Source organism: Talpa europaea (assembly GCF_964194135.1).
Source record: "Talpa europaea genome assembly, chromosome: 4".
Lineage (NCBI taxonomy): Eukaryota > Metazoa > Chordata > Mammalia > Eulipotyphla > Talpidae > Talpa > Talpa europaea.
Genome location: NC_140070.1, coordinates 132,373,624 through 132,400,178, shown reverse-complemented (window position 1 = coordinate 132,400,178; position 26,555 = coordinate 132,373,624). Strand labels below are relative to the sequence as shown.

The window sequence follows — 26,555 nt, the reverse complement described above, 5'->3', positions numbered from 1 at the left end:
TTCTAAATAGACATTTTTATTAAATGTCATGCAAACAATATAAATAAACAAGTTTACATAAAGGGCTTTGCGATCTGTGAAATAATCACCATGTGTCAATTATCTATGCAAATAGATGTTTTCTGCAGGCTATGAATTAATGCAAAATAAGAGATAGTCCAAAAGTGATTCATCATTGACTAATGTAAAAACTCTCTTTAATGCCAACACTAGTCTTGTGATATTTATTTATATATACAAGCACTTATGCAGAAAATCTATAGGGGAGTATGGTACACAATAATACAGGAGCGATTGTTCTAGCTGCTTTTATTATGGCATACAACTGAGTATGTAATATGTTTCTCCAAATTGATGTAGGATATAAACTCACAGCTGCAGCCAACACTTTAGAGCAGCAATACTGTAACATGGCTGTGCAGGGGAGAGCAACTGGCAGTGCTTCTATTCAATTTTCTTTCTTTATTGTAATCACAAATAAAATTTATAAATCAGAAATATGAAAATCATATTCTTCATCTTTTGGGGGATTAAAATGAGTAAGAATAGATCCATCAAAGCATCAGAATATATCAAATCATAGAAAATTGAGGTTATTATTGAAACAATTAAAATAGCAATCAATCCACTCTCCTCTCTACTCTCTCCCCCAAGAGTAACTCCATATTTTACTTGATTCATCTGAGTGTTTCAAGTAAAAGTTCGCTCTAGCCCAGATTATCAGTTTCCTTTTCCTGTTTTTCATACAGATTGTGAGGCGCTCTGAGTGGCCCTCAACCTCTGCCCAGGGGTTATCTATTTCTTTATTTACATTATGATCAATTCAAAATCAGTGTTTCCAGTTCCATCCTAGTTTTCTGTTCCCAGTCAGACTCTCACCTTTACTGTCCAAGTTTCACAATAGAGCAGAAAGCAGCCAAGAGGGGACATGAGAGCTCACTGTTATTACAATGGGCTATAAACATTCACAGGTGAAATGGATGAGGGAGGCCTTCACAGAGGATTTTCCAAATTATAGTGGAGAGACATGGATGTAAACCTATTGGTACGAGTTTCACAAAGTTTATATACATGAAGTCAGCCTGTTTTTGAGTTACGATAATAAAGGTTTGGTACAATAACCCTTTATTTTGAGACTTATTTACATAGTGTGAACATAAAAATTGCTGTGTGAAATAGAAAAGAACATCACAAATGGGAACCAATTTAAAGGGAGGGCAAGGAACTGATTCGGGGGAGGCAAAGCCTGGATCTATAATTTGACTTTCCTTTCCTAAGTAAGAGGATACACTTTAAATCATCCATGATTTACCAGCATATTACCAACCCTAAGGTTTTTGAATCTCCAAGGTAGGGCTGAAAGCAAACCACCACTTGACTAAGGAAAGGCTGTGTACTCTACAATACAGTCGTACCTCAAATTATGAAGTTAGTTAATGGGAGACACTTTTACCTAAATATACACATACAATAGCATAATAGAACCCCACTCTGAGGTGTGGGATGGATCTTTCCCTATAATTTGCTAGAAACTCAAACTCAGAAATTAAGTGGAAGTAAGTCTAGATTACAAACTAGAAAAAGTTCTTTAAGGAAAATGGCATAAATTAAGGTATTTCATAGTTATATTTAGTCAGCATGATTCAGATACCATAAAGCTATTTCTGAAAATTATAAACTATCATGACTTTTTCCTTGACATGGTAGCAGGGATAGGTTTTATAGAGAATCTGGTTTCCAGCAATAATTTCATGTTTCTGTTTGATATTCATATAATTGAGTTTCATAAGTGACCCTCTTGTTACCCAGCTATTAATGCAAAAACTAAAGCAAAATATTGAAAAGCATGAAAATAAGGACATTGCAACTGGCAAATGATAAGAAACCAGAAATGTTTTATTTTTTTTTTTTGCAAATGTGGAATCTTTCCTATAGAGAAAAATTTGAAGTGGTAATCTCCCTTTAAAAAGGTAATCAAGCTTAATGCTTAAAGGAAGTTGAGCAAAGTTAGATTTTTGTTTCTTCAGAGGATGCACTGTATATTCCCTCCCTCCAGCAATCACGTGAAGCAAAGGCTACAGAATGTTTATGACCCTTGACACAAGACTGTGAACAAATTAGACTGAACAAAGTTCTGAGATGTGATTAAATTTAGCCTTGCTCTATTCTTGACTCTAATAAATCTGGGGTCTCCATGGGCTTCCCTGCCATTCAATGTAAACAGAAAAGGATTCCCTTGATCTACTTCCCACCTACAATAGAGCTCATTCAAGTTGTCAAGAACTTTGAAGTGTGTCTGGTAGCTATAAGAAATCACAAAGCCTAACTAGGGTAGATCTGATCATTAAAAATCAAATTTGCTCTTAATTTTCTGAGACAGATCTTAAAATATAGTGAAATCCCTGAAGTGTCTCACCTAAAATTAAATTTTTATTCCCAGCCATGCTGATGAACTTTATAAATTTCTTTTTTTTTAACTTTTTATTTATTTATTTATACAAGCACTGGGTACAGTAGAAGTGTGGGAGGGTGAGAGAATTCACCAGAGCCAGAGCAGGGAGAAGAACAAGCAGAAGGATCGAAGTACACTGCTGAGGGGAGCAGCGGGCGGCAGGAGAGGTCTGCACGCCATGTGGAACCCTCGCCTGTGGCTGGGGATTGAACCATCACTGCAGAGGCTGCAGGCAGCTTCGCAGCCCAGTGCTCAACCGCTGCGCCACCAGGGGAGGCCCTAAATTTCTCTTTTTATTAGAGATAATACTGTTCCATCACCAGTAAATTTGGTTTACAAACAAGCTTTACTTTTAAAATTTTAAACATAAGATATGTTAGTATTTATAAAAGGATTCATCTAAGATGTGATCAATTTATATGTGTGTATTTTTAGAAACCACTTAATACATAAGTTGTGATAGGTACATAATTACCAAATATGTCCCTTTATGAGCTAACACAATAGGTTTTTACGAACTCAGAAACCAGAATATAATTTTTTTTACTCTCAATATTGCTAATTTCACAAAATCTCCATATCCACATAATCTTTTGTTGTTGTTGTTCTATAAGCTTTGCACCTTTTTTTTGACTGGGGTTGGGGGAATATATATAGCTTATAATTAAATGTTCCTTCCTAAACCATCCCTACAGGAATTCTAAGCCTCATTTTAACTATTTAAGCTCTTAATGCTATCTATACATAATTTTATGTTATTGATTGCACCCCCTATCTTTGTTTTTAGCTCACTTTAAGAGGATTTGTATTGTAAAGATTTTGTGCGTAAGACATATAGCACATATATCATATACGTTATTAAAAATCTCATAAAGCTTACACATTTTAAATGCAAAATAAGAATTTCAAGAGGAGTTTTTCAATGCATATTTTTAAAAACATGTCAAACAAGACACCACTTTTTTGCCAAACAAGGAGACTTGCAAAATCTATTAGTTGTTATCCATTATCATTTATAGGTTCTACTCATTTGTTGCTGACCATTAAAACATATTTTACTTTTCCTAGTAAAACTTTGTGAGGAAAATCCACTTAGACACTTAGAAAACAATTATTTCAAACCACATATGATGACATTTCATTTAATCATCAGACTAGCAAAATTTGGTTACATTTTCCATTTCAAAGATAAATAAGTGGAAGTTCAGACAAATGGACCATATAAGAAGAGCACAGGTTTGATATGAATAAGATTCTGCCTTAAAGTTTTGTAGGATGATTACTCTAAAAAGAAATCTGAAATCAATGAGAGTTGACAGCATATGAAGAAACTGGAAACTTTGGCACTCTTGGCAGTATGTATGATGGTACAGTGCAGTATGCAAGTATCTCAAAAAATTAAAATAAAATTGCCTAACACCCAGAAATTCTGTTTGTGGATATGTACCTCAAATAAGTGGATGCAGCATTTTGGAGAGCTCTGCACACCCACATTTATAGCAGCATTATGTTCAGCCACTAAAAATTTTAAATCATCTAGGAGTCCATAAGTGCATGAGTGGATAAACCAAACATGCTATATATACATACAATAGCAGTTATTCAGTCTTTAGAGGACAGAAATTCTGTACTATGATTCCATGTGGATGAACCTTGAGGATGTTGTGTTGAGTGAAATAAACCAGTCGCTAACAGATAAACACTATGTGATTCCACTCAAAGTGCTATGATATCAAATTCTTAGAGAGTACGACAAAAGTTCCCAGTGATTTGGGGATCAGAACCCTTATTATTTAATGTATAAAAATAGCATTTAATGTATATGTTGTTTAATGTATATGTTTGATGTGAACTGTTTAATTTTTAAAATTTTAGGTTTAAATTTTGAAAAATAGCAATGTGGATGGATTGCAGTGAAAGTTTCACATGATGAGTAAATTTAACACCAGTGAACTGGACACTTAGAAAACAATTATGAGATGGTACAATTTAAGGTATGTGTGTGTATATATATATTTTTTTCTTTTTTTTTACTATAATAAAAATGTTGAAAAAAAATGCAGAGGGAAAATGTGAAAAATAATGAAATGATCCTATTCTCAAAAATTGAATTAGGACATTATAATGGTATTGAGTCATCACTGAGGGAAAAAAATGAAATAAAGTATTTTTTTAAGGTGAAAATATGTGCTCTGTGAAAAGTCAGTGAACAAGTGGAAGATTATGTTGAAATCTGGGAAAGTCATTGTGATATAATTTGCTATATGAATTTATAAGTTAGAAGTAAAAAAAATTATAATCATCCTGTTTGAATTCATTTGTGTTCAATAAAGCTTAATAAGTTGCAAAGGAGAATATATTACTAACCTTATTTGCTATCCCTAGGACAATTTGTGATAATTTTCTTATGTATCTAGAGAGAGAAAATGTATATTAAGTGTATGAAAATGCAAATAACAGCACTAACCACCTGTTTAATGACAAAGGCAAATGGAACCTGTTTTCTTACATACTTCCTTTTCTATTTATTAAGAATTTTAGCACTTGATATGTGTTGTAAAACCACAGGTGTTTTCTCCTTAGAAGTTTGAAGTATTTAAAGCTATAGCATTTAGATGACGAGTAAGTCAACACTCAGGTTGAGGCAGGGTCACACGTGCACACCATAATTTTGAGGCTATCCTGAACATGTTTTTATCCCTTTAGTCTACTTACTTATTTTCCAGCTTTATTGAGATGTAATTTGCAAGTAATATTATATAAATTTAAAAGTACAGTGTGATAATTTGATATATTTATAGATTATGAAATTACTACCTTTGAATATGCTTTTAACCTAGGATCACAAAAGTTATCAGTGTCTTTTCTAATTTCAAAGTGTAATACATGTTCTTTTAAATATTTCCATGCACAAGCTGTATGACAGGTTTTTATAGTAATTCCTGCACCATACATAAGATGGGAATAATAGTAACTTCAGAATAAAATTGTACCTTGAAACCACCATAAAGAAAAATAAAAGCAAATGGAGAAAATGATATCCAAATATATTGACTGAATTTAACAGTTTTAATCCAATTGGCAGAGAATTGGAGAAAGTTAAACTCCACTGTATAAGCTCATCTACATAGAGAGGCTAACATGAAGGATTGTTAGTGCTTGACAGATTATAGCCATTAGTTGTTTAATGTATGGAAAAACTGAATGCCACTCTATAATTCTGTGATTAGCACATCAAAATTTTGCTTTCTGGCCTCACTGGTGGCACAGGGGTTAAAGACAGTGTTATCAAGCTATCACCATTCACTGAAGCACAAGTTCGATTAGCAGCCGGCCAGGGAGGTGACCCACAGGGCGCAGCAGACCTCTCCTGTCTCGCCCGATGCTCTCTTCAGCACTGTATTTCAGTAGATCTGCCTGTTCTGCTCCCCACTCGGTCTCTAGTGAATCCTCTCATCCCCCACACCTTGGGCCTACACCTCAGCTCTTGGATGCATAAATAAATAAATCTTAAAAAAAAAAAAAACTGTTTTCTGTGTGTGTGTGTGTGTGTGCAATATTTTGTAACGGGCATGAGGCGCTATTTCCAGAAAACCTGTCCAACAGAAATCCTAGGCATTGTAAATCATAACTTATCTTCATCCTATTATGTAAAAATTCAAAAAAGAGCATCCCACAGAATGATGAATTGCCATAGATCTCTAAAAGAAAATATAATAATAAACATCTCTTTATATTATAAAGACTAATTTAAGAAGATGTAGAATGGAAACCAAATATTAATGTTTTAAGAACCAGTGAGAACTAGGAATTTCAAAAACAACACAGAAGCATTCCATTAATCTACAGGACTAAGACAAAATTTACATAAAGTGGAAAAATCACTAAACATTCTTCATCTTTACTAAACACATAACAAAAAGAACATACTTTCATTTTTTTTAACACCAGAATTTTGTTTCACATATAAAGGAGAATGTGAAAAAGGTTCTTTCCAAATCAGGAGGATCCGTTTTAGTAATGCCAACACTTGAAAGTAGCCTCACCTATACCACTTTACAATAATTCTTACAAAGTCTTCAATGACATTAAGAATAAAATATAGGGCCCTCCCTGGTGATGCAAGGGGTTAAGCATCAGCACTATGAAGCTATTCACAACTACTGCAGCATGAGTTCGATCCCTAGCTAGGAAGCTGACCCACATGGCTCAGCAGGCCTCACCTGTCTCGCCCACTGATCCCCTCAGCAGTGTATTTCAGTTTTCCTGCTGTGTTCCCCGCTCTGTCTCTGGTGAATTCTCTCACCCTCCCACGCTTCTGACTCTCACCCTCCCACGCTACAAGTACCCAGTGCTTGTATAAATAAATAAATAAATCTTAAAAAAAAAAGCCTCCAAGTACCTTCTCTAGTCACACTTTATGTATGTCTTGCTCTGTTTTACTTTTCTTTATACTTCATTTCACTACCTAGTTTAGATGTAGATAGACAAGATAGATGATAGATAGATAGATAGATAGATACATAGATACATAGATAGATGATAGATAGATAGATAGATACATAGATAGATGATAGACAGATAGACATATAGATGAAATGACAGACAGATAAACAGACAGACAGATAGACATATAGAAATTCTGACCTGAGAGGATAAATAACCTACCACCAACCACACAGTTCTAAGGTATGAGAGTCTCTAATAAACTACCCTGTAAGATGAAGTAGAGCATATTCACTGAAACTATTTATAATTTGAGTAACAAATAACAGAGAATATAGGGCAAATATTTATAGGATAAAGTGATAATTATTGGTCAAGGCAGGTAATTAAAGATAAAGGGTGTAAGATGAGTGGCCTTACCAACAGATGGTGGTCAGGACAGTGCTACCCAGAACAGATGATCGACCACATGCCTTGAACCCAAATCCAAAGGTCTTGTTGTGTGTTCCTGTGTCAGAACAATGCCAAATTGTGGGGATGGACCTCTGTCATATTACAAATTGAAGTAGCTCTACAGAGCACACTCATTCTACTGTGATGTGAGAAATAGCCTCACTGTCCACTGACATACCTGTGTCACTAGAAATGCACAGGTTTGTATTTAACAAGGAGGTATGTTTACTAAAGTTCCCTATCAGTTAAATTCACTATCAAAACAACCATGATGATCAGCCCACAGGTGTTTTCGACTGAACTTAAAAATCTGTAAATTGTGTACTAGCAAAGATCATATTTATACTGCAAAGATCATATTTATATTAAAGTGGCCAGAAGCAAGTCTGTTTAAGTCTTGAGATGGGCTCTATTGTTTATAAAGTTTCTGAGAAACTTCCCTCCTCTTGTGGCTCAAATTCCTATAAAGCATTCATGAAATATTCATGCTTCTTTCCTCACTGCTCATAAGCATCTTGCCTATATAATTTCATTTCATCTTAATGTCATTTGTTTCTCTGATTCATAAAATTATATATGCACAGAAATGCTCATAAATTTTATTGAAATGAAATGATTGTAATAGAAATTCTCTTTGTAGTTGTAGCAGATACCAGATTGAGTACAGAATTTAGTAGGAATTTCTGTCTTCATCTTGATATGTAGACAAGTTTCCAGGAGACAAGTAATTTACCTAAAACTGTAACTTTACTCAATTTTCTCTTAGCTCAGTGCCCTATATACTCTGATCTATATAGTTTAAACTCATTAAGATTGCAATTAAATATAATTTTTTGTTTAAGTCTTGGTTCTTTTGAAATGTTTCCAAGATATCTTGTATTAAATATTAACAGACAGAGCTTCTTCTACTGCTTGCAAATTAGAATAATTACTATTCACCTGAAATATGAACATAGTATAGATTACTTTTTCCATCTGTCTTCACAATTCATAATAACAAACCTATGTTGTACCTAACTTAGATAAATGTTTATATAGTCAATATAGTGAAATACAGCCATTGAAGAAGAACAATTTTTTCAGATATTTCATGTAGGACATAGTTTAATCATACAAAATATTTCTTAAAGGTTAAAGCAACAATTTTTTTTTTAAAATATTGGAACTTAGTAAGTTTTAAAAACTGTCATACTCTAGAATTAACATTAAACAGTGATTATTTTAAATTATTTTTAAAATAATGAAATTGAATAGAATAATAGGTGAAAATCTAGTTTTACCCAGGAACTGTAAAACTATGGATTAAAAGAAACACTGTAATGAAAACCTTAAAGTATAACTTGAAATGATGTTATAATAACTTTTAGCTATTGGAAAACTACAGAAAAACTATAAATCCTCTTTATAGAACAACCAGTTCTACTATAATAGAAAAGAGCTATGTGTCCTTGAGTACCTAAAAATCAAACAAACAGAGAAATAGAGAAACCTAGACTGACTCCATCTTGGACTGCCTTCCTTTCTAAAGACTTGGAGGTAATCAATAAATATCTGCTGTATTCAATTAATTCAATAAATATCTGCTGTATTCACTTAATGCCTACTTTTATTCTGTTTATATACAGATGCATGTGAGTCCTTCTATGGATTTTATGAAACCAATAAGCACACTAGGAAATCATAACTTATTAGAATATTATAAGTCACCATGCAATATGACTACTATATATTTTTTAACAATTCCACTTTAGATGATGATAATGTATTGTGTACTTGATCTGATAAGAGGGTAGATCTTGGTTTTTCTTACCACAAACACACAAAAGAAAAAGAAAAATGATGATGTCCTATTTTTATATTTTGATTAAACTATTTTTCCATGGGCGCATATTATATTAGAGAAAATCTGGTTCAAAATGACATTTTATAATAAAGTCTATAGTGTAATTAAATTTTATACCCATAATGATTTATTAGTTTTGATAAATGCATGATGGTATGTTAACATTTGACGAAGCTGAGCAGACAGTAACTGAGAACACTATATACCACCTTTCCAAATATTCTGTTAAATAGAAATTATTTTAAGATGAAGAAGTTTTTACCTGCATTGGTTAATGTTTTCTAATTTCAAATGGGTAGTAATTTGAAAGGTTAAAGCAAGAACCTCTACATGTTCAGTTAACTGAAACATGTTGATTGAGATGCACAATGAGAAATTCTACTCTAATCTTAACCTTGACTAAAAAAGATCATTATTACTGCACTACCTGAATACTGAGTTACATGTATTCCCCTTAGTCAATTCCTTTGTCTTAAGAAAAGTGGGAAATTTCATGAGCACATTTTTTTCACTCATCAAATCAATGACTTAGTAGATGAATATACACACGTTCTATATTTGAACTATATATGTTCATACATAGGGATATACAGACATATGAATACAAAAATACCATACCGCCAGTTGTCTGACAGCATATCATTTTTGACCTAATGTAAGTATTTCTAATATATTTATACAAGTTTCACTTAAAGAAAGTCTTAATGTTGTTTATATTTATTGATGGTGTTTTGTATATTTTCACCTAAGATACCAATATTTGATCTATTAATCTTTATTCCAATTTATGCTTCTATTCAAAACTAATTTTCTGACTTATCAGGCACAGGCATATGTTTTAGAAATCCAAATCTATACTTCAAAACAATCTTGGAAAATATGCTTATTGAAAACTACTTTTCCACAAACTGAAAATAGCTTTCTCTCCCATATAAATTGATTTTCCTTCAGAGTTAAATTAAAATAGAACTTTTGGTAAAATTAGAGCCTAGAAAATGTTTAAAATTTTATGTAATAATGAAGCATTATGTAGCCTTACTTATAGTGTTTACAAACTAAATACTATAATATTAAAATTTCCATCTATAGATTAAAATATACATACTGTAATTATATCCTGTAAAGTCATGTTGACGAGTTAGTGGAATTATGCAATGAAAGTAATGAAAAATCCAACAGTTTCATTATTTCCAAATTGTGGTCAGTTATTATTACATCCTTTGATTACTGAAAATGGTAAAATTTTGATAAAGTAAAAGTTTTCAATGTTTCATTTAGAAAATTATCTCCCTTATTTTCAGGAACAAAGAGGAATTCTACTCTAACCTTAGCACTAAATAAAGCAGAGCATATAATAATTTCACTTAAGATTGAAAAGACTCCTGTGTGTGATTCTAGCCAGTTAAAGATTTCACAACTCAAAAGAAATAGGTTGTGCCTTTTGAGAGATTCATTTTATGCTCTGTTAAAATGAACTTGATAGTTTGAAATTTTGCTTTCATTTTAATTTTGAAGATTGAAAAATGAGTTGCTTTTTACAAGATTATTATTTTCTCTTCATTTGTGCCCAATGAAGTATGAGAACACGCTTACAAGTGTTAAATGATATGATAATGAATACGTCATGTAGCCCTCCCAACCCCAGGCTCTTGCTACACCTGTGATACATGCTTCTCACTCAATAATAAATGTCAGAATACCACACATTTATCTTCAAATGAATAATTCAAATTTTTGAATTTGTTCAAATCTGATTTGTTCACAAATGATTAAAATGATCAACAAAAAAGTCTTTGGCTAAACCTTAAAGAACAATAGATCCACATTTCAACTGCACCCTAAGTCTAGGATCACATGTAGTGTAAGCCGATGAAATTCATAGAAAGGAATACGTTACTAAGAACTGGAATCTAATAACAGGAAAAGTTTCATATATCCAAAAGTGCAGGTTTATTATAAAAAGGGGATGAAGAATAACGGACACTTGCACAGACACAAGCAGGCAGAAAGAGCTGCCCCTGAAAGGGACAGGTTTGTTAGATGGGAGGCCTGCATATCACAGGCGGGCAGGAGAGCTGCTGCCAGGGAGAAGGATGGCAAACAGGAACACCTGCATAGGCACAGGTGGGCAGAAGGGCTGCTATTGATATTGATTTCTAGGTGGAGATATCCGCAATTAGAATTAGATACATAAATAGTACATAACAAATTATAGGTATGGGGCCTTCCTGCTGATGCATGGGTTAAAGGCAAGCTATCGCCAGCCACTGCAGCACCAGTTTGATCCCCAGCAGGCCAGGGAGCAACCCACATGGCACAGCAAACCTCTTCTGTCTTTCCTGATGCTCCCCACAGCAGTGTATTCCAGTAGATCTGACTGTTCTGCTCCCCACTCTCTCTGGTGAATCCTCTAACCGCTCCCTCTCCCCACACCTCTGGCTTATTCCCCAATTCTTGTATGCATCAATAAGTCTTTTTTTTTCTTTCTCTTATTTTTTTAAAGATTTATGTATTGATGCATACAAGAACTGGGGTACAGGCTAGAAGAGTGGGGGGTGAGAGGATTCACCAGAGGCAGAGTGGGGAACAGAACAGGCAGACTGACTGAAATATACTCCTGAGAGGAGCAGCGGGTGAGTCACGAGAGGTCTGCTGCACCATGTGGGTAGCTCCCTGGGCGGCCGGGGATCGAACTCATGCTGCAGCAGCCAAGGACAGCTTCATAGGTTGCATCTTAACTCCTTGTGCCACCAGGGAGGCCCTGCATCAATAAATCTTAAAAAAAATAAACAAAAACAAAAACAAATTATAGATATGTATGAATGAGGGAAAGAGGTTAAAATTAAAGTCATGTGAGTTAGAATAAAGATATAGGGGTGACCCTGGTGGCGCAAGCAGCCACTGCAGCACAAGTTCGATCCCAAGCCAGGCAGCTACCCACAAGGTGCAGCAGACCTCTCCTGACCTGCCTGCTACTCCCCTTAGGGGTATATTTCAGTCAGTCTGCCTGTTCTGCTCCCCATTCTGTCTCTGGTGAATCCTCTCACCCCCCACACCGCTAGCCTGTACCCCAGTGCATGTATGCATAAATAAATAAATCTTTAAAAAAAGAATAAAGGAATAAATTCAATTCAATTCAATGTTTATGGCCATTTGCACCTGTCTTGTCATAGATGGATGTAAATCTATCTTCTAACAAAATGCCTTAAAGGCAATAATTATAATTAGTATGCAAAAGTTTCTGCAAAGAGCTGATGAGACTCAACAACAACAAAGAAAATAATCCAGTCAAAAAATGGGCAGAAGAGCTTAAAAGAAACTTCTCTGAAGAGGAAATGCAAATGGCCAACAGGCATATGAAAAAATGTTCAACATCACTTGTCATCAGGGAAATGCAAATCAAAACTACCATGAGATACCATCTTACACCAGTGAGAATGGCACATATTAAAAAAACTAGCAACAACAAATGTTGGCGAGGGTGTGGAGAAAAAGGAACTCTTCTGCACTGTTGGTGGGAGTGCAAACTGGTCCAACCACTGTGGAAAGCTGTGTGGAGATTTCTGGACCTACTAAACATAGAGCTTCCATATGACCCAGCAATTCCACTCCTAGGTATTTACCCAAAGGACACAGAAACATCAATTCCAAAGAACACCTGCACCCCTATGTTTATAGCAGCACTGTTTACAATAGCTAAGCTTTGGAAACAACCCAAATGCCCAAAAATAGATGACTGGATCAAGAAGATGTGGTACATATATACCATGGAATATTACTCAGCATTCAAAAAAGATAAACACATGCAATTTGCTGCAACATGGATGGTGCTGGAAGGGATCATGCTCAGCGAAATAAGCCAAAAAGAAAAAGAAAAATACCGGATGGTCTCACTCATAGCAGGAATCTAGAAAACTTAAATAAGGGACCAGGAAAATGAATAACTATAAGAAAGTGAAAATCAAAATCAACAAAAAACTATGAACCAGAGACACTTTTAGGGGGGCGGGGGCGGGAGGGGAGGGATTGGGGTCAGAATGGGGGGCTGCAATTGTATGGGGAATATAACAATAAAATTTATAAAAAATAAAAAAATAAAAAAAAAAGTTTCTTAGGCTTTAAAATAAACGATTAGAACAAACTATAGAACAAAGGTACACAGGAAGAACTTCTTCATTTTTTGTATTTTTGGAAAAAGGTCTTCATGTTTTCAGCAATAGGGTCACTCAAGTAGCCAGAAAAATGTCTTCCATCTATAAATTACACATATCACTTTCAAAAACCTTTTTAGATGTACATATTATGTCAGAGGCCAGGAAGGCACACTCTGAATCATCAAAAATGAAGTGGTTGCGGAGACCTGAAGCCAGAGGTCCAGCCACATCATTATTTTTCTGTCACAATGAAGTCCTGTTGAGAAGATCACTGGTACTCAGAGATTGTACATAGGACTCAGCTATAGACAACTGGGTTTGAATGACTTCAGTGAGGAAATTAGATGCAAGAGGGAGATTTGAAGCAAGATACCTACATGGAACCATGAACCTCAAAGTTCTTGGAAAAAGCAAAAGTGCGGGGTAGAAAACACATACACAAACATACATACATATGTATACACATATATGTATACATATGCACACATACAGGAGAATCAATGACTAAAACTATTCTGAATTTGAATCCAACTCCAATTGTGTAAGACGGCTGGGTTACTGTACTTTAAAAATGAGTACCCACAAACCTATTCTTTGAGCATAACAGAAAAATAACAGGAAGTCCCAAATTAAAAAAAAAAAACAAAACAATTTAGGGTTGTCTGTGCTTCCAGCTTTGCAATGCTCCAGGACAACTAACAGAAGCAAAAGAATATCTCTCGCATGAAAATGTATACAAAATGCAGGTCTTACATGATTGTTGATAGAGAGGATAAGCAAAACATGAGATCAGTTTCTAACATCACTCACTATACTCAAACAAACCATCATGATTGAGATTCTGCTGAATAAGTCAAACAATAAATCTAGTAAACTAAATAAGAATCTATAAAAAGTATATTGAAAATCTAAGTACAAAATAAGAATGTTTAAGCTAACCAAAAGAAACAATAAAAAAATGACCAACATATTTAAATACCAAGCTAATTTGGAAAAGAATCAAATAGAACTTTAGTAAACTCAAAATGTGGTCATTAAGTGTGATTTTAATGAACAGAGACATAGAATAGCATATCAAACATGAAAGGACAGGTCAAATGGATATTGCATGAAGTAGCTATGTATAAGTACATTCCAAACAAAAGCTTCTGAACACAAGTGTAAGGAGGTAAAGAAGGAGAATAAAGCTGAAAAGTGATTCAACTTCAACTCTATCCAGTGCAGATGCACCTGCTCATGCTTCCCTGAGGTCCTCGGATGTCTGTCTCACAGAGAGCCCAGGTGGTGGGAACAGCCCAGGCAGAATTATAGCACCAGAAATATAAAATGTATTTGACTCCTTCCCTCCTCCTAAGGGAAGGTGTAATTCAGGGCACGCCCCACTCTCAGCTATTCTTATGTCATGGGGGTCAGAGCTAAATCATTGATTTTTAACCTGTGATAGACTCAATGGGATGTTGTTTGTGCTTGATGACGGTCATAGATTTATAGCTTTTACCAAAGAAAGGGAGATTCAAAAAAGGACAAAAGCAGTAATGGATTTAAAAATCATCTTTGAATGGGGACTATAACCAAGATGAAAATACATACATTGTGCAACAATGAAAAATGATGTAAAAATATATATAAAATTAAAAAAATCATCAGTTTCTTCAGGAAAAAAAATACAAAAATAAAATAGGGATGGCAAAACCTTTAATGGACATAAACACTAAGCAATATACCTAGAAGTAGTAAGTGGAAAATTAATGAAAACAATTATTATTTAAAAAAAATCATCTTTGTACTATGCTTACCTGAAATCAGGCAATGGTCACATGACTGCCATCTGATTAAAGGCACCCGTGAACATAATTATTAAAAAATAAAAAGTCATAGAAATGGGAGGGGGGAGTATCAATGTAGATAGTCTCTTCATGTATAAATGACAAATTCTCAGTCACAGGACTTTGAGTATTTTGGTTCCCGGGCAACCTTTAATCTGCCCTGGTATGAGGACATTGAGTATGGCTCATGTAACTCACTCACTGAAATTCAGAATCAGCAAATATGTTTCTGACCCACATTTTCTTTCCTTCTTAATATACCCACAGGTGAAGAACACACTTATCGTATACACTTGGAATGTCTAATTTCTGTTATAGTGTCTTCTTATTTTATTTTATTTTTTTAAAGATTTATTTTTATTTATACAAGAACCAGGATACAGGTCAGATGTGCAGGAGGGTGAGAGGATTCACCAGAGACAGAGTGGGGAACAGAACAGGCATACTGATGAAATACACTGCTGAGGGGAACAGCGGGCGAGACAGGAGAGGTCTGCTTGCCATGTGGGTTGCTCCGAGGCCGGTGGGGATCGAACCGGCACTGCAGAGGCTGTGGACAGCTTCACACAGCACTGCGCTCAATCGCCTGCGCCACCAGGGAGGCCCCAGTGTCTTATTTTAAATTATCAAATATTCCATGGAACATCTCAGCCTTATAAACAAAATCTGCCTCTGAGAGATGGATACATAGCAAACAAAGGTTTTTCACCTTGTCCAAATTGGCCAGATCAAATCCATTATAAATTCTTCACTGTATTGCAATTTTGTGGGAAGTCTTGAGACAGTCTATAAATCTCCTCCAGAAGGGTAGAGTGAAACAGTACTGTTCTCTCAAGTTCAATTTCTATAATGTCCATACTTACCAGTACTTGTACTCATAGTTGTGAATACGAGTTATGATTGTACACCCACTTTGAGTGTCCTGCACTAAAAAATAATTTGTTTTATCTTTATGTTTTTCACATTTCATCCTCTTTTTTTCTCTTTAAAAATTATTATTCCAGAAGGGGAGAGAGAAGGTGAGGGATAAGAGCAAAGTGGGGAGAGAGCACAAGAGTCTATGGAAGGGGACGATGGATTCTTTGAGGTAAAGATGTAAACCATTATTAAAGTTCAATAACATAAATTATACAATCAACAAAATATATTTAAAAATAAAAATTATATGATTCCTACATTTAGGATAATGATTTCTTTTGCAATTTTTTTTAAAAAACTCACTCATCAATTCTTTGGGAAACTATCTTTATAAATTATCTCCCCTGAACTAGATAACATGCACACAAAGACCATCATACCAAATTTCTCATCATTGAAACAAAATATAAGAGCTGACTAGTGTGGGGATATTATTTAAAGCATGTGTAAATGACTGATGATTGATATTTCTAAGACTTCTGTCAAATATCAATAGTGATTCTTAATAAAAGCTGAACAAGCAGGTAACAATGAGGGAAAGCTAGAATGATTTTATATATTGTGTCTCCATAGTCAACTCATTCTCCTTTTCTTCACAATAGGTCTCGTGTCCTTTACAAAATCCTATACCTATTTTGGGGTCAAAACAAGGCAAGTCGAGGAAGAAAATTATGGAACAATAATTTCTTCACTGTTTTATGCCATTTTTTTGGACCACTTACTGCCATTCCATACCCCAACCATCAGAGTCCAATCTGTAATTCATTATTATTCCTACTTTAGTCTCTTCTCCTTTAGTGAGAAAAACGTCACATTTTCAACACATGATCTATGTAAGTGAAAATGCCCTGTAAATTGTTTTAACTTCTCAGAATTACTAACAGTAGCTTTCAAAATGACAATATTTGAAATAAAAATGGGGGCTTTCAGAATATGATATTAAAATATATTTTGGTGGTCAAATGAATTTTTATAGGTTGCCTCATAAATAAATATATAAGACAACTATATTTAACAATACCATTTCCAAACTTATTTATGGAAGAAATATTACTAACCAATGAAAAATAAACATTGCAGATTAGTCAGCCATCAAAAACCTAACGTATCAACAACTCTTTTTACAGCAACATTTTTGTAAACATTTACAAAAGTGTTTAATTTTTAGAAATTTGATTGCAATAAAAATTTTATAACAATGTAAGTTTCAGGTATACAGCATTATTATTCAACATCTATACCCTGCAACATGATCTCCACCAAAAGTTTAGTTTCCATTCACCCACCACACAGTTGGCCCTCTCTACCCATTTCACCCACTCCCCTAATTTTCTTCCTCTCAGGTAACTACCAACCTGTTCTCTACATTAAAGTTTAATTTTGTTTTGTCTTATTTGTCCATTTGCCTCTTTACATTTCATATAACCACTTAAGTTTTAAAACTTATTCCCAGGGCATCCCCAGGGTGATACAAGGGGTTAAGCACCGCACTATGAAGCAACCCACAGCCTCTGCAGCACGGGTTCAATCCCCAACTGGCCAGGGAGAAACCCACATGGAAAGGCAGATCTCGCCTGTCTCACCCGCTGCTCCCCTCAGCAATGTATTTCAGTCATTCTACCTGTTCTATTCCCCGCTCTGTCTCTGGTGGATCTTCTCACCCACTGCATCTCTGGCCTGTATCCCAGTACTAGTACTCATATACATTAAAAAAAAAAAAAAAAAACTTATTTCCCCAAGTTTTAAACTGATGATTTTGCTAAACTCTTCCATCTTTAATCATGATGGAAACTTTTTCCACTTCTTATTAAAGTTATTCTCAAGTAGAATAGGGCTGTGGAAACTCACCTCATTAAAATAAAGCATTGAAGGAAAATAAAGAGCTAATCACACAGGTATATTGAATTTCCGATTGAATTAATAAATCACTTTGAAATCATTGACTCACTTTGAACTCCATGGGAGCGTACTATTTTCCAGGTTTCTGATGCCACTTCTTTGACATCCACTTGATAGTGATGAATAGGCACTCCTCCATGGGAGTCTGGCTTGCTGAAAGAAACCTTGGCTGTGGTCTGTGACAGCTCGACAACCTTCACTCCATAGGGACTGGATGGCACATCTATGAAGAAACAAGCACAAATCTAGATAATGTGGATGATCATCATTAAGACTTGTGATGCCTGGGAATTAGGACTTAAGGAAATGTGCTACTACTGGTATCGCTTAATATATTTAAATTACAAAACTTGCATGAGCCAGTGAATAATCTCTCAGATTGCAGGGAGCATAGACAAGTCAATGATTAACATAGCAAATTTCATTTAATGAGGGAGTAATTTTACTTCTGCCTTTTCTATAGAATATAATCATTTTATTTGCATTCAAGGAAAACAAGCCGGAATGTGTGTGTGTGTGTGTGTGTGTGTGTGTGTGTGAGAGAGAGAGAGAGAGAGAGAGAGAGAGAGAGAGAGAGAGAGAAAGAGAGAGAGAGACAGAGAGAGACAGAGAGAGAAAAGAATGGGAAAGAGTAATAATTAAAAGAGAAGCACAGATATAATTAAAACATAAAACAAAGATTTTATGTAATCATTATAAATAATTGCATCCTGAAATATGATTTTTTTTTCACTAAGAGTATACTGATTTGGGTCTCCTTGGTGGTGCAAGGGGTTAAGCACAGCACTATGAAGCTGCCCGCAGCCACTGCAGCACGGGTTTGATGCCCAGCCAGGGAGATACCCATATGGTGCAGCAGACCTCTCCTGTCTAGTCCACTACTCCCCTCAGCAATGTATTTCAGTCATTCTTCCTGTTCTGCTCCCCACTCTGTCTCTGGTGAATCCTCTCACCCCCCACGCCTCTGGCCTGTACCCCAGTTCTTGTATGCATAAATAAATAAATCTTAAAAATAAGAGTATACAGATTTGGGAATGTTAAGTTTAGAGAAAATGACATTATGAACAAAATAAAACTGCGATCTATACGTTTTAATTTTAGTTGCATATTGTTTTACTAAAGCAAATCTTTAGTTGAGATATTTAAGTTTTAACTTGTATTTAAGAAACAGATATGTTGTCTTTTTTGCATGTATTTTGGTATCAGTCCACTATTCACATCACTTCAAGCTCAATAAGCCATCCTGGGTGGATGAATAGGGTGGAAATTTACTCTCTGGTTTACAAAATTTTATCAGGACTATACAAAAAGCTATGAACAAACAAAAGGAGACAACAAGTGAGACAGAAATTCCAATGAGAAAATTAGTGAAATTTCTACTCTAGAAATACAAAGAATTAGAGGCTTGTTTTATATTACAATGATCTCTTTTTTGCTCTGTCTCTGAATTTCTTTCTTTATAATATCACATTCAAATAATCATAAAATTTCAAAAAGGAAACCTATATGCTTATTTTTCAGAGAGAAAATTACAAATATAAATATATAATTTCTATACAAATATGATATATTAACATTATATTATATTATTATATATAAAATATATATTTATAAATAAATATGTAACATAATCTCTGGAGTTAGGCTTTATAAACATACAAAGAAGAAACTTGAATGAAAATACCATAGTAGACCTGTTCTGGTTCTCATCAAACATTCATATAAAGCTCTCTAATGGCTGTGAAAAGTCAGTTGTGTCCCATTTGCTAGAGTTTGATGCAAGCACTGTAAAACATGAAAATATGCCTTTGATACTGGGAAAGAACCAGGAGGGTAAGCTTATAGCTTTTGGGATGTGAATATTATAAAGAAATAAAATAGTGTAGATTTCAGCTCTAATCAGTAACTATTAATTCCTTGGGAATCCTGTGGATTGCCTTATGTCTTAATCTAAGATTAGGAAATAAATATGCAGATCTCTGAGGTATCCAAATGTGAGACTGCTATGAAATCTTATCTGAAAATAAACATTTGAAATTATTTAAATAATCTATTTAAGTTGCTAAATATAAAATTATAATAGTTTTCATGTATTTTTTAATTCACTAGGTTATTTTTTGTTCTTTTCATCTATAGGTTTGCTCTCAAGTTTGCAGGGAAGAATAAAAATGTAAACATTATTTGATTGTTCTTAATAGGCAACCAATTATTCACCTCAGACTGAGTGGCTCTCTCATGTCAATCAGGTCTAAATTGGGTATCACAGCAATATAATATTCATAATGATAACAGATTTCAAATGGAGGTCACTAAATTCTTGGTGAGGAGAGAGAAAGATGATTTTTCTAGGATTCCCACCTTTGGTTGTATGGCTTGGTTCATAATGGTATGTATTATAAGCTAAGAAGATATGCTTATATAGTATATTTTCAAATAAACTTATTATTACCCTGGGTTTTTCACTTATATTCATTTTTATTGGTCTCTTCTTTTTGTTACCTGACTAATAGGAGACACATACTTATGTCCAGAAGGTCTAGTATCTTCCTAAACATATTTTTTTACATTTTAGTTGTATATGTCCTATAACCTACAGCTACTAAATTATTACATATTTATATATGAATGCATACATATATATAACATTGAGAAAAGTGACTAGCTTCTACTCAGTCCTCAAAAAAATTATGAATTAAATATTTCTTCAATGAAAGAATAGTATATAAAGATTCAGAACATCTCCAAATGAATAGTGTCTGATATTCCTAGCATCGAAAACTCTGATACTTCTTTCTACTTTCGCCAATTGTTTTATATTCACATTCATCCTTGAGTTTATTCCCTATCTCTTATGGACATCACAATTAGTCATGAAGTTATTTTCAACATTCTGCATCATAATTGTTGTGTCCATCCCTTCCTTCCTGTTTCCACTATTAAATTCCAAACCCAGGCTCCATTTGTCTCTACCTACAGTGCCATTAGTGGCTCTTAGCTTCCTTATCTATTGGACATCCCACTGAATTTCAATCCATGTGGCATGTAAATGCAAAATCAATTTTTCTAAAGTACCACTCTAATCACATCACTTCCCTAAGCAGGGTATTCAGGGGCTTCCTCCTTTTTAAAACATCAAGCTTAGCCTTTTCAGTCTGGATTTCAAGATCCTGAATTATCTGAGCTCCATGGGTATATACAACCTAATATTTCCAATAGGGCTTGTGGATATGAATTCCATACACAATGTTCCCCTCCTCATTAGGATATTTTTCTAAATGAATTTCAAGCTCCTTCCAGGTCAATAATTAATGAAAACGACTCATCATTAAAGGAATAGATAAGAAAAATATGAAAATGCTATTTTCTTACTTATCCTTTTCAGATCTCTACTAGTACCACTATAGTATTGATTAGAATCTAGATATAAAGTATCAGAATCTATAGATCCATAATCTGGCCTTGCAAGTTTTGGTCAAATGGCAACCTTAATGTTTTCAACCCCTAGCATTTTTCTCTCTAAAATGAAGATCAGAATAATACCCACAGCCAGGATTCCTAAGCATATAGAACATTTAAAACAATCTGAACTACATTAAGATCTTAGTAAATACTAATCATTGTAGGTTTTATTATCCCTCCTTTATAATCACCCTTGCTTTCATATTACTGTGTATCCGTTCATGAATACCAATGTCTTAGTCAAATGGTGGATATTAGATACTGAGTTTCAGCTTAGAAATATATACTTTTTACAACAGCAATGGGTTGGTGTTATGGTGATCTAAGAGTCAAAAAATAGAAGTTTCTGGAATTACTGTGTTACTTAATGGAGATCAGTTTCCTCATAATTAAAATGATAACAGTAACAGAGGTATTCACGTCTCCTTTGTGAGGGCAAGGAATAGATATAAACCACTGGACAATCATAAATATTATCACTTATCCTTTCTTTAAAAAGTCTTTCTGGATATAATGTTGATAAACCTTTTGGTATTTATACCTGAAGTTCTAGTTCAATTAAAGTGTAAGTGTGAGAAACAGTTTGCCTTGGTGATAGTTTCATCTTGTAATAGGCACAAGAGCAAAGAGAGGAGTTGCTTGTCTGACTTTAATTCTGTAAAATAAAACAATACAGTTAAATAAAGAGTAAGCAATCACTGAAGTGGAGTAACTTAAAGGTTTATGAAAAAGGATGACAATAATCAGAAATATACATAGATATCTGGAAAAAGATTCAAAATAGTACATCAAATCTAAGTTCCTCTGTCTTATAAAAATGCATCCCAATATAAGGATACTTATGAAGCAAAATTGATATATGAAGCAAAATTGATATATTTAATTATTAATACATTAATTAATTATATTAAATTAATATAATACATATGTGTCCAAAAATACAAGGGTGGAAGAAAATGAATGGAGGTAATTAATATATTGTGAGTACACAGGAGACTTCAATGATGAAATTTTTCAGTAACATTTTCAAAATGAAGATGAATCATGGTATTGCAAACTAGCATTTCCTTGACCTTCAGAGAAGCTGTGCTTATATCTTGAAGACAACGACAGATGAGTTCTGCATGGGTGTTATTGTGATACATGTTAGTTTTTCTGATTCTCTTCTTCAATGCCATCCTTAAGTCCCAGCAAATAAACAGAGCTCAACAGCAAAAGTGAAAATTGAAATCTTCAAGCAAGCTCCTTTAGATCATACCCTATCACTTCTGGATTAGCCTATAATAGAAGTCTGTCCTCCACTTTTCCAAGACTAAGTCTTCCATCCTAAATGGCATTTCTATTATCTTTCTCTTTTGAGGAGTACGGCTTCATTAGATACTTCTTTTCTATTTTCTCTTCTTTCATAATTTAAAATTAAAGTATCTTCTGTCTTATTGTGATGAACTGCAAAGTTCTCCCAAATGACAAACTTTCTTTAGTCCTACTCTGTTCTACATTCACATTTGTTTTGTTCACTGTCACACTCTTTGAATAGGTGGTTCCTAATTTCTATCCAACATATTTGCATCTGGAAACTCGGTTTACTAGAAAGTTGGAAACTAAGGTATAATTCAGAATCACCAGCTCAATTTTTTGCCCACAGATGAGAATGCTAAATAAATCAGAAAAGTTTGATATTTATAAAATTCTTCTGTGAATGGTGTTTTCAGAATGGTGTTTAAAAATCCTATTGCAAATGTTTTCTATTGCATTCTGTGTCCATTTCAATCATCTAAGCTACTCCCCATCACCATATAGACTGCAAGGCTTAAAGTCTTCATTGCCCAGACTCAATTGCTATTGCAGTTCTAAGTGCCATGATAGCAGTTAGAGCAAGAGGATCTGCACATGTGAGTGTGATAGATTAGAGGAATCCCAAGCCCCACAGTCTATGCACACAAATTGGGGTGCAGGGTGGTTATGATTTCAACAGAATGTTAGCTTGGCAACAGGACATCCTGACCTCTAGCAAACAGTTACAGACATGACCTCTGAACCTCAATCCTACTATTTTGTGATCTTTAACTCAGTAATCTGGTGACTATCTCTTTTTTTCTTTCCTCTGCCTTTCGAATTATTTTATAACCACCAAGCTCCTTTGATTATTTTTTTTTCTTGGTTTCCTCATCAATCACTGTATGAAAAAGTTTCCGATATTAAGGGAATTATGAAATGAAGATTAACTTCCTACTTCTAGCAAGACCCTAATATTCAGTGTCACTACCCACTGCATATTTTCTCTGGAAATCTATCCTCATTTGGGTTTGCTCTGCTTCTGCTTTGTGTGGTCTCAGATCATATTTGGGTATCTGGACATTTGAATTTTTATGCTGCATATTTAAAGCTCTTAATGGAGAGAAATTGAAGCTGTGTGACAGAACTATGACATTCAAGCAAAAGACACAAGAGGAAGATAAATTTTGGGGATTCACAGAGTATAAGTGGATTTTAGATCAGTAAGAATATAGAAGAATTCCAAAGATGTGAGTGTAGAGACAACAACAAGATCCCAATGATTCACAGTGATTTTGAGGTGAGAGAGATGAAGAACAAGTAGCAAAGGAGAGTAAGAAGGAGAGGCCAGTGACAAGCAGGACAGCACAGTAGGTAAGTTGGGGCTGGCAGATGATTCAAAGAGAAAGATGTGATCGTGTAATATTCTGCTGCTAGATCACTAAGCACGAAGATTCAGAAACAACCTGGGATATTGAACCTGGGAAGGTCAAAGATTACCTTGATGATAGATACTACTGGGCAATGGAGTTAAAAATTTGACTGCAAGAGTCTGTGACAGGATGAGAGATGAATAGTTAGATACAACAAATATAGTCTTCTGTGAAGTTTAATTTTTTTAAAGATTTTTTTTTTTTTATTTATATAAGAACTGTGGTACAGTCAGAGGAGCAGGAGGGTGAGAGAATTCACCAGAGATGGAGCGGGGAGCAGAAAAGGCAGAAAGACCAAAGACACTACTGAGGGGAGCAGAGGGAGGGGCAGGAGGGGTCTGTCGTGCCATGTGGGTTTCTCCCTGGCTGGCCGGGAATAGAACCTGTGCCTCAGAGGCTGTGGACAGCTTCACAGCGCGGTGCTCAACCCGCTGCACCACCAGGGAGGCCCCTGTGAAGTTCAATTTTAAGGCAGGGTGGGTGGCAGAGAAATGATATATTAGAAGGAGTTATACAAAGTGATTGTTTTAAGATCGTTAGAATTAGTTTCCACTATATAAAAAAAAGCTTATTAATTTTTACATTGACATCTACCAGACTAAAGGGAAAGCAATCCATTTGCCTGATATATACACACATGCACTTAGAATATACATCTCTATTTCAATCCTTTTCTTGTATACCACATCTTATCTTTTGTATACACATATACATAAATATGCACAGAGAAGGATAAAGAGGGATTATATATATATATATATTTTTTAAGACACTGAATATTACTTTAAGATGGTTGAATTTACATTTATATATTATTGCTATTTAGAGGAATACAGAAATTGGCCGTTGTGTCATGCCCAATGCTATGTTGAAATCATTTTCACAGTGCTACCAAGAGTTGGTTCATGTAAATGGATCCTGTTGCTTAATGACTAAAGACTCCAAACTTCCCATCCTTGTATATGTCATGTAATAGAATATAAATATGATGAATGTTTTTTAAGGAGCTCCATAATTTGATCTCTCACTACCCATCTCCTCACCTCACTACCACTGATTGCCTTAACAGTATGGTACTCCAGGTTTTCATCACATGCTCATTTCTTTACAGTCCATACTTCTACACAGCATAGAACCTTTGTAGAGACAGTCTTGTTCTTTTCACCTTTTTCTTCTTCACTGGATCTCTTTCTACTTATTCTTTCAGACTCAGCTCCAAAGTTCACACCTGTTGAAGCCTATCCTAAGAATTCCTTTCAGAATCTGATTTTGTGTTCCCAAAGTTTCAGAACCACATTTCAATTGCAAATCTTATCTTTTGTACCCTTTTTTTTTGGGTAAAGATCACATGTCATACATTTGTCTTCAATAACCCAAAGTCTAGAATAGCACCTGGCAATTTTCACTACAAATATACTGAGTGACCAAACTCACAAATGACTTGGAATTCATGCAAGCAAATGCTAAAAATACTACCTGATTATCTTAGGCTCCTTTTTTTTTTTTTTCCAGAAGCTATGGGAATGAGGGAATTAAAAGGATGTCACAACTATTCTGAAGAAAAAAAAAGTTTGTGTCACATTTTCTGATAAAAGAACAAAATACAGACTTTTCTAGGATTGACTATAAAACTGAGCTTGTAAGAGAAATTTTGCTTTATAGTCAAAGAAAGTGTGTTTCCAAAAAAACTAATTTTAATTTGATTTTAAGCTTGATGGAACAAGGGTCTGGCTAGAATGAGGTTCAGGTACAAGGACAAGTAAATTGGCAGTAATTCCATATCTACAGAATCCTGTTAGACTGATCCAACTTAACCTGTAAACAAGACTCTAGTCTCAAAAATGACTTGAAGAGGCTTATCCATGACTTCGATGAAATATAGATGACAACATCATGATATTTGTGAATTAAATCAATCTTGGAAAGAGAGCTTAAACATTGAATTTGACAGGGTCTCAGTAGGTTGAAAAGATGATCCCAAGTTGACAGGATACAATTTAATAAGGCTAGGTAGAGTTCTGAACTTAAGTTAAAACAGAAATCAATTATTGAGCATAGCACGGAGGGAGACCTCACTTAATAGCAATTTGTGTGAGAAAGACATAGGAAAATACTTTAGAGAGGAAAGCTGCATAAATGAAATTTTATATTATTTCATAGAAATACTGTGCCAAGAATAAGTAAGGTTATTATTCCATTATGCAGTTTTACTACACATTATTCTACCATGGACTCCTGATCTGAGTATTATATCTAATGGGGTACCAACAGCCTACTTTCTACCCAAAGTGACCCATAAGAACTGCAATTTGAGTACCATAGCTGTCAGCTACTATCTGCTATGCCAGGCCATGTGCTCATGCTGTGACTAGCTTTCCCCAGTGAGTCCTCAACACA

General features: G+C 34.6%; 1 protein-coding gene across 4 annotated transcripts in view; it reads right to left on the bottom strand.

Annotated features, from left to right (window-relative positions):
- NCAM2 (neural cell adhesion molecule 2) overlaps positions 1-26,555 on the bottom strand; it is a gene marked incomplete at both ends in the record, with an annotated part of 418,249 nt that overhangs the window by 50,923 nt on the left and 340,771 nt on the right. For all 4 annotated transcript variants that reach the window (XM_084232218.1, XM_084232219.1, XM_084232221.1 and 1 more), the window contains one exon: positions 18,041-18,214. In XM_084232218.1, coding sequence (XP_084088344.1) covers positions 18,041-18,214 — 174 coding nt within the window. The remainder of the gene's footprint in view (positions 1-18,040; positions 18,215-26,555) is intronic.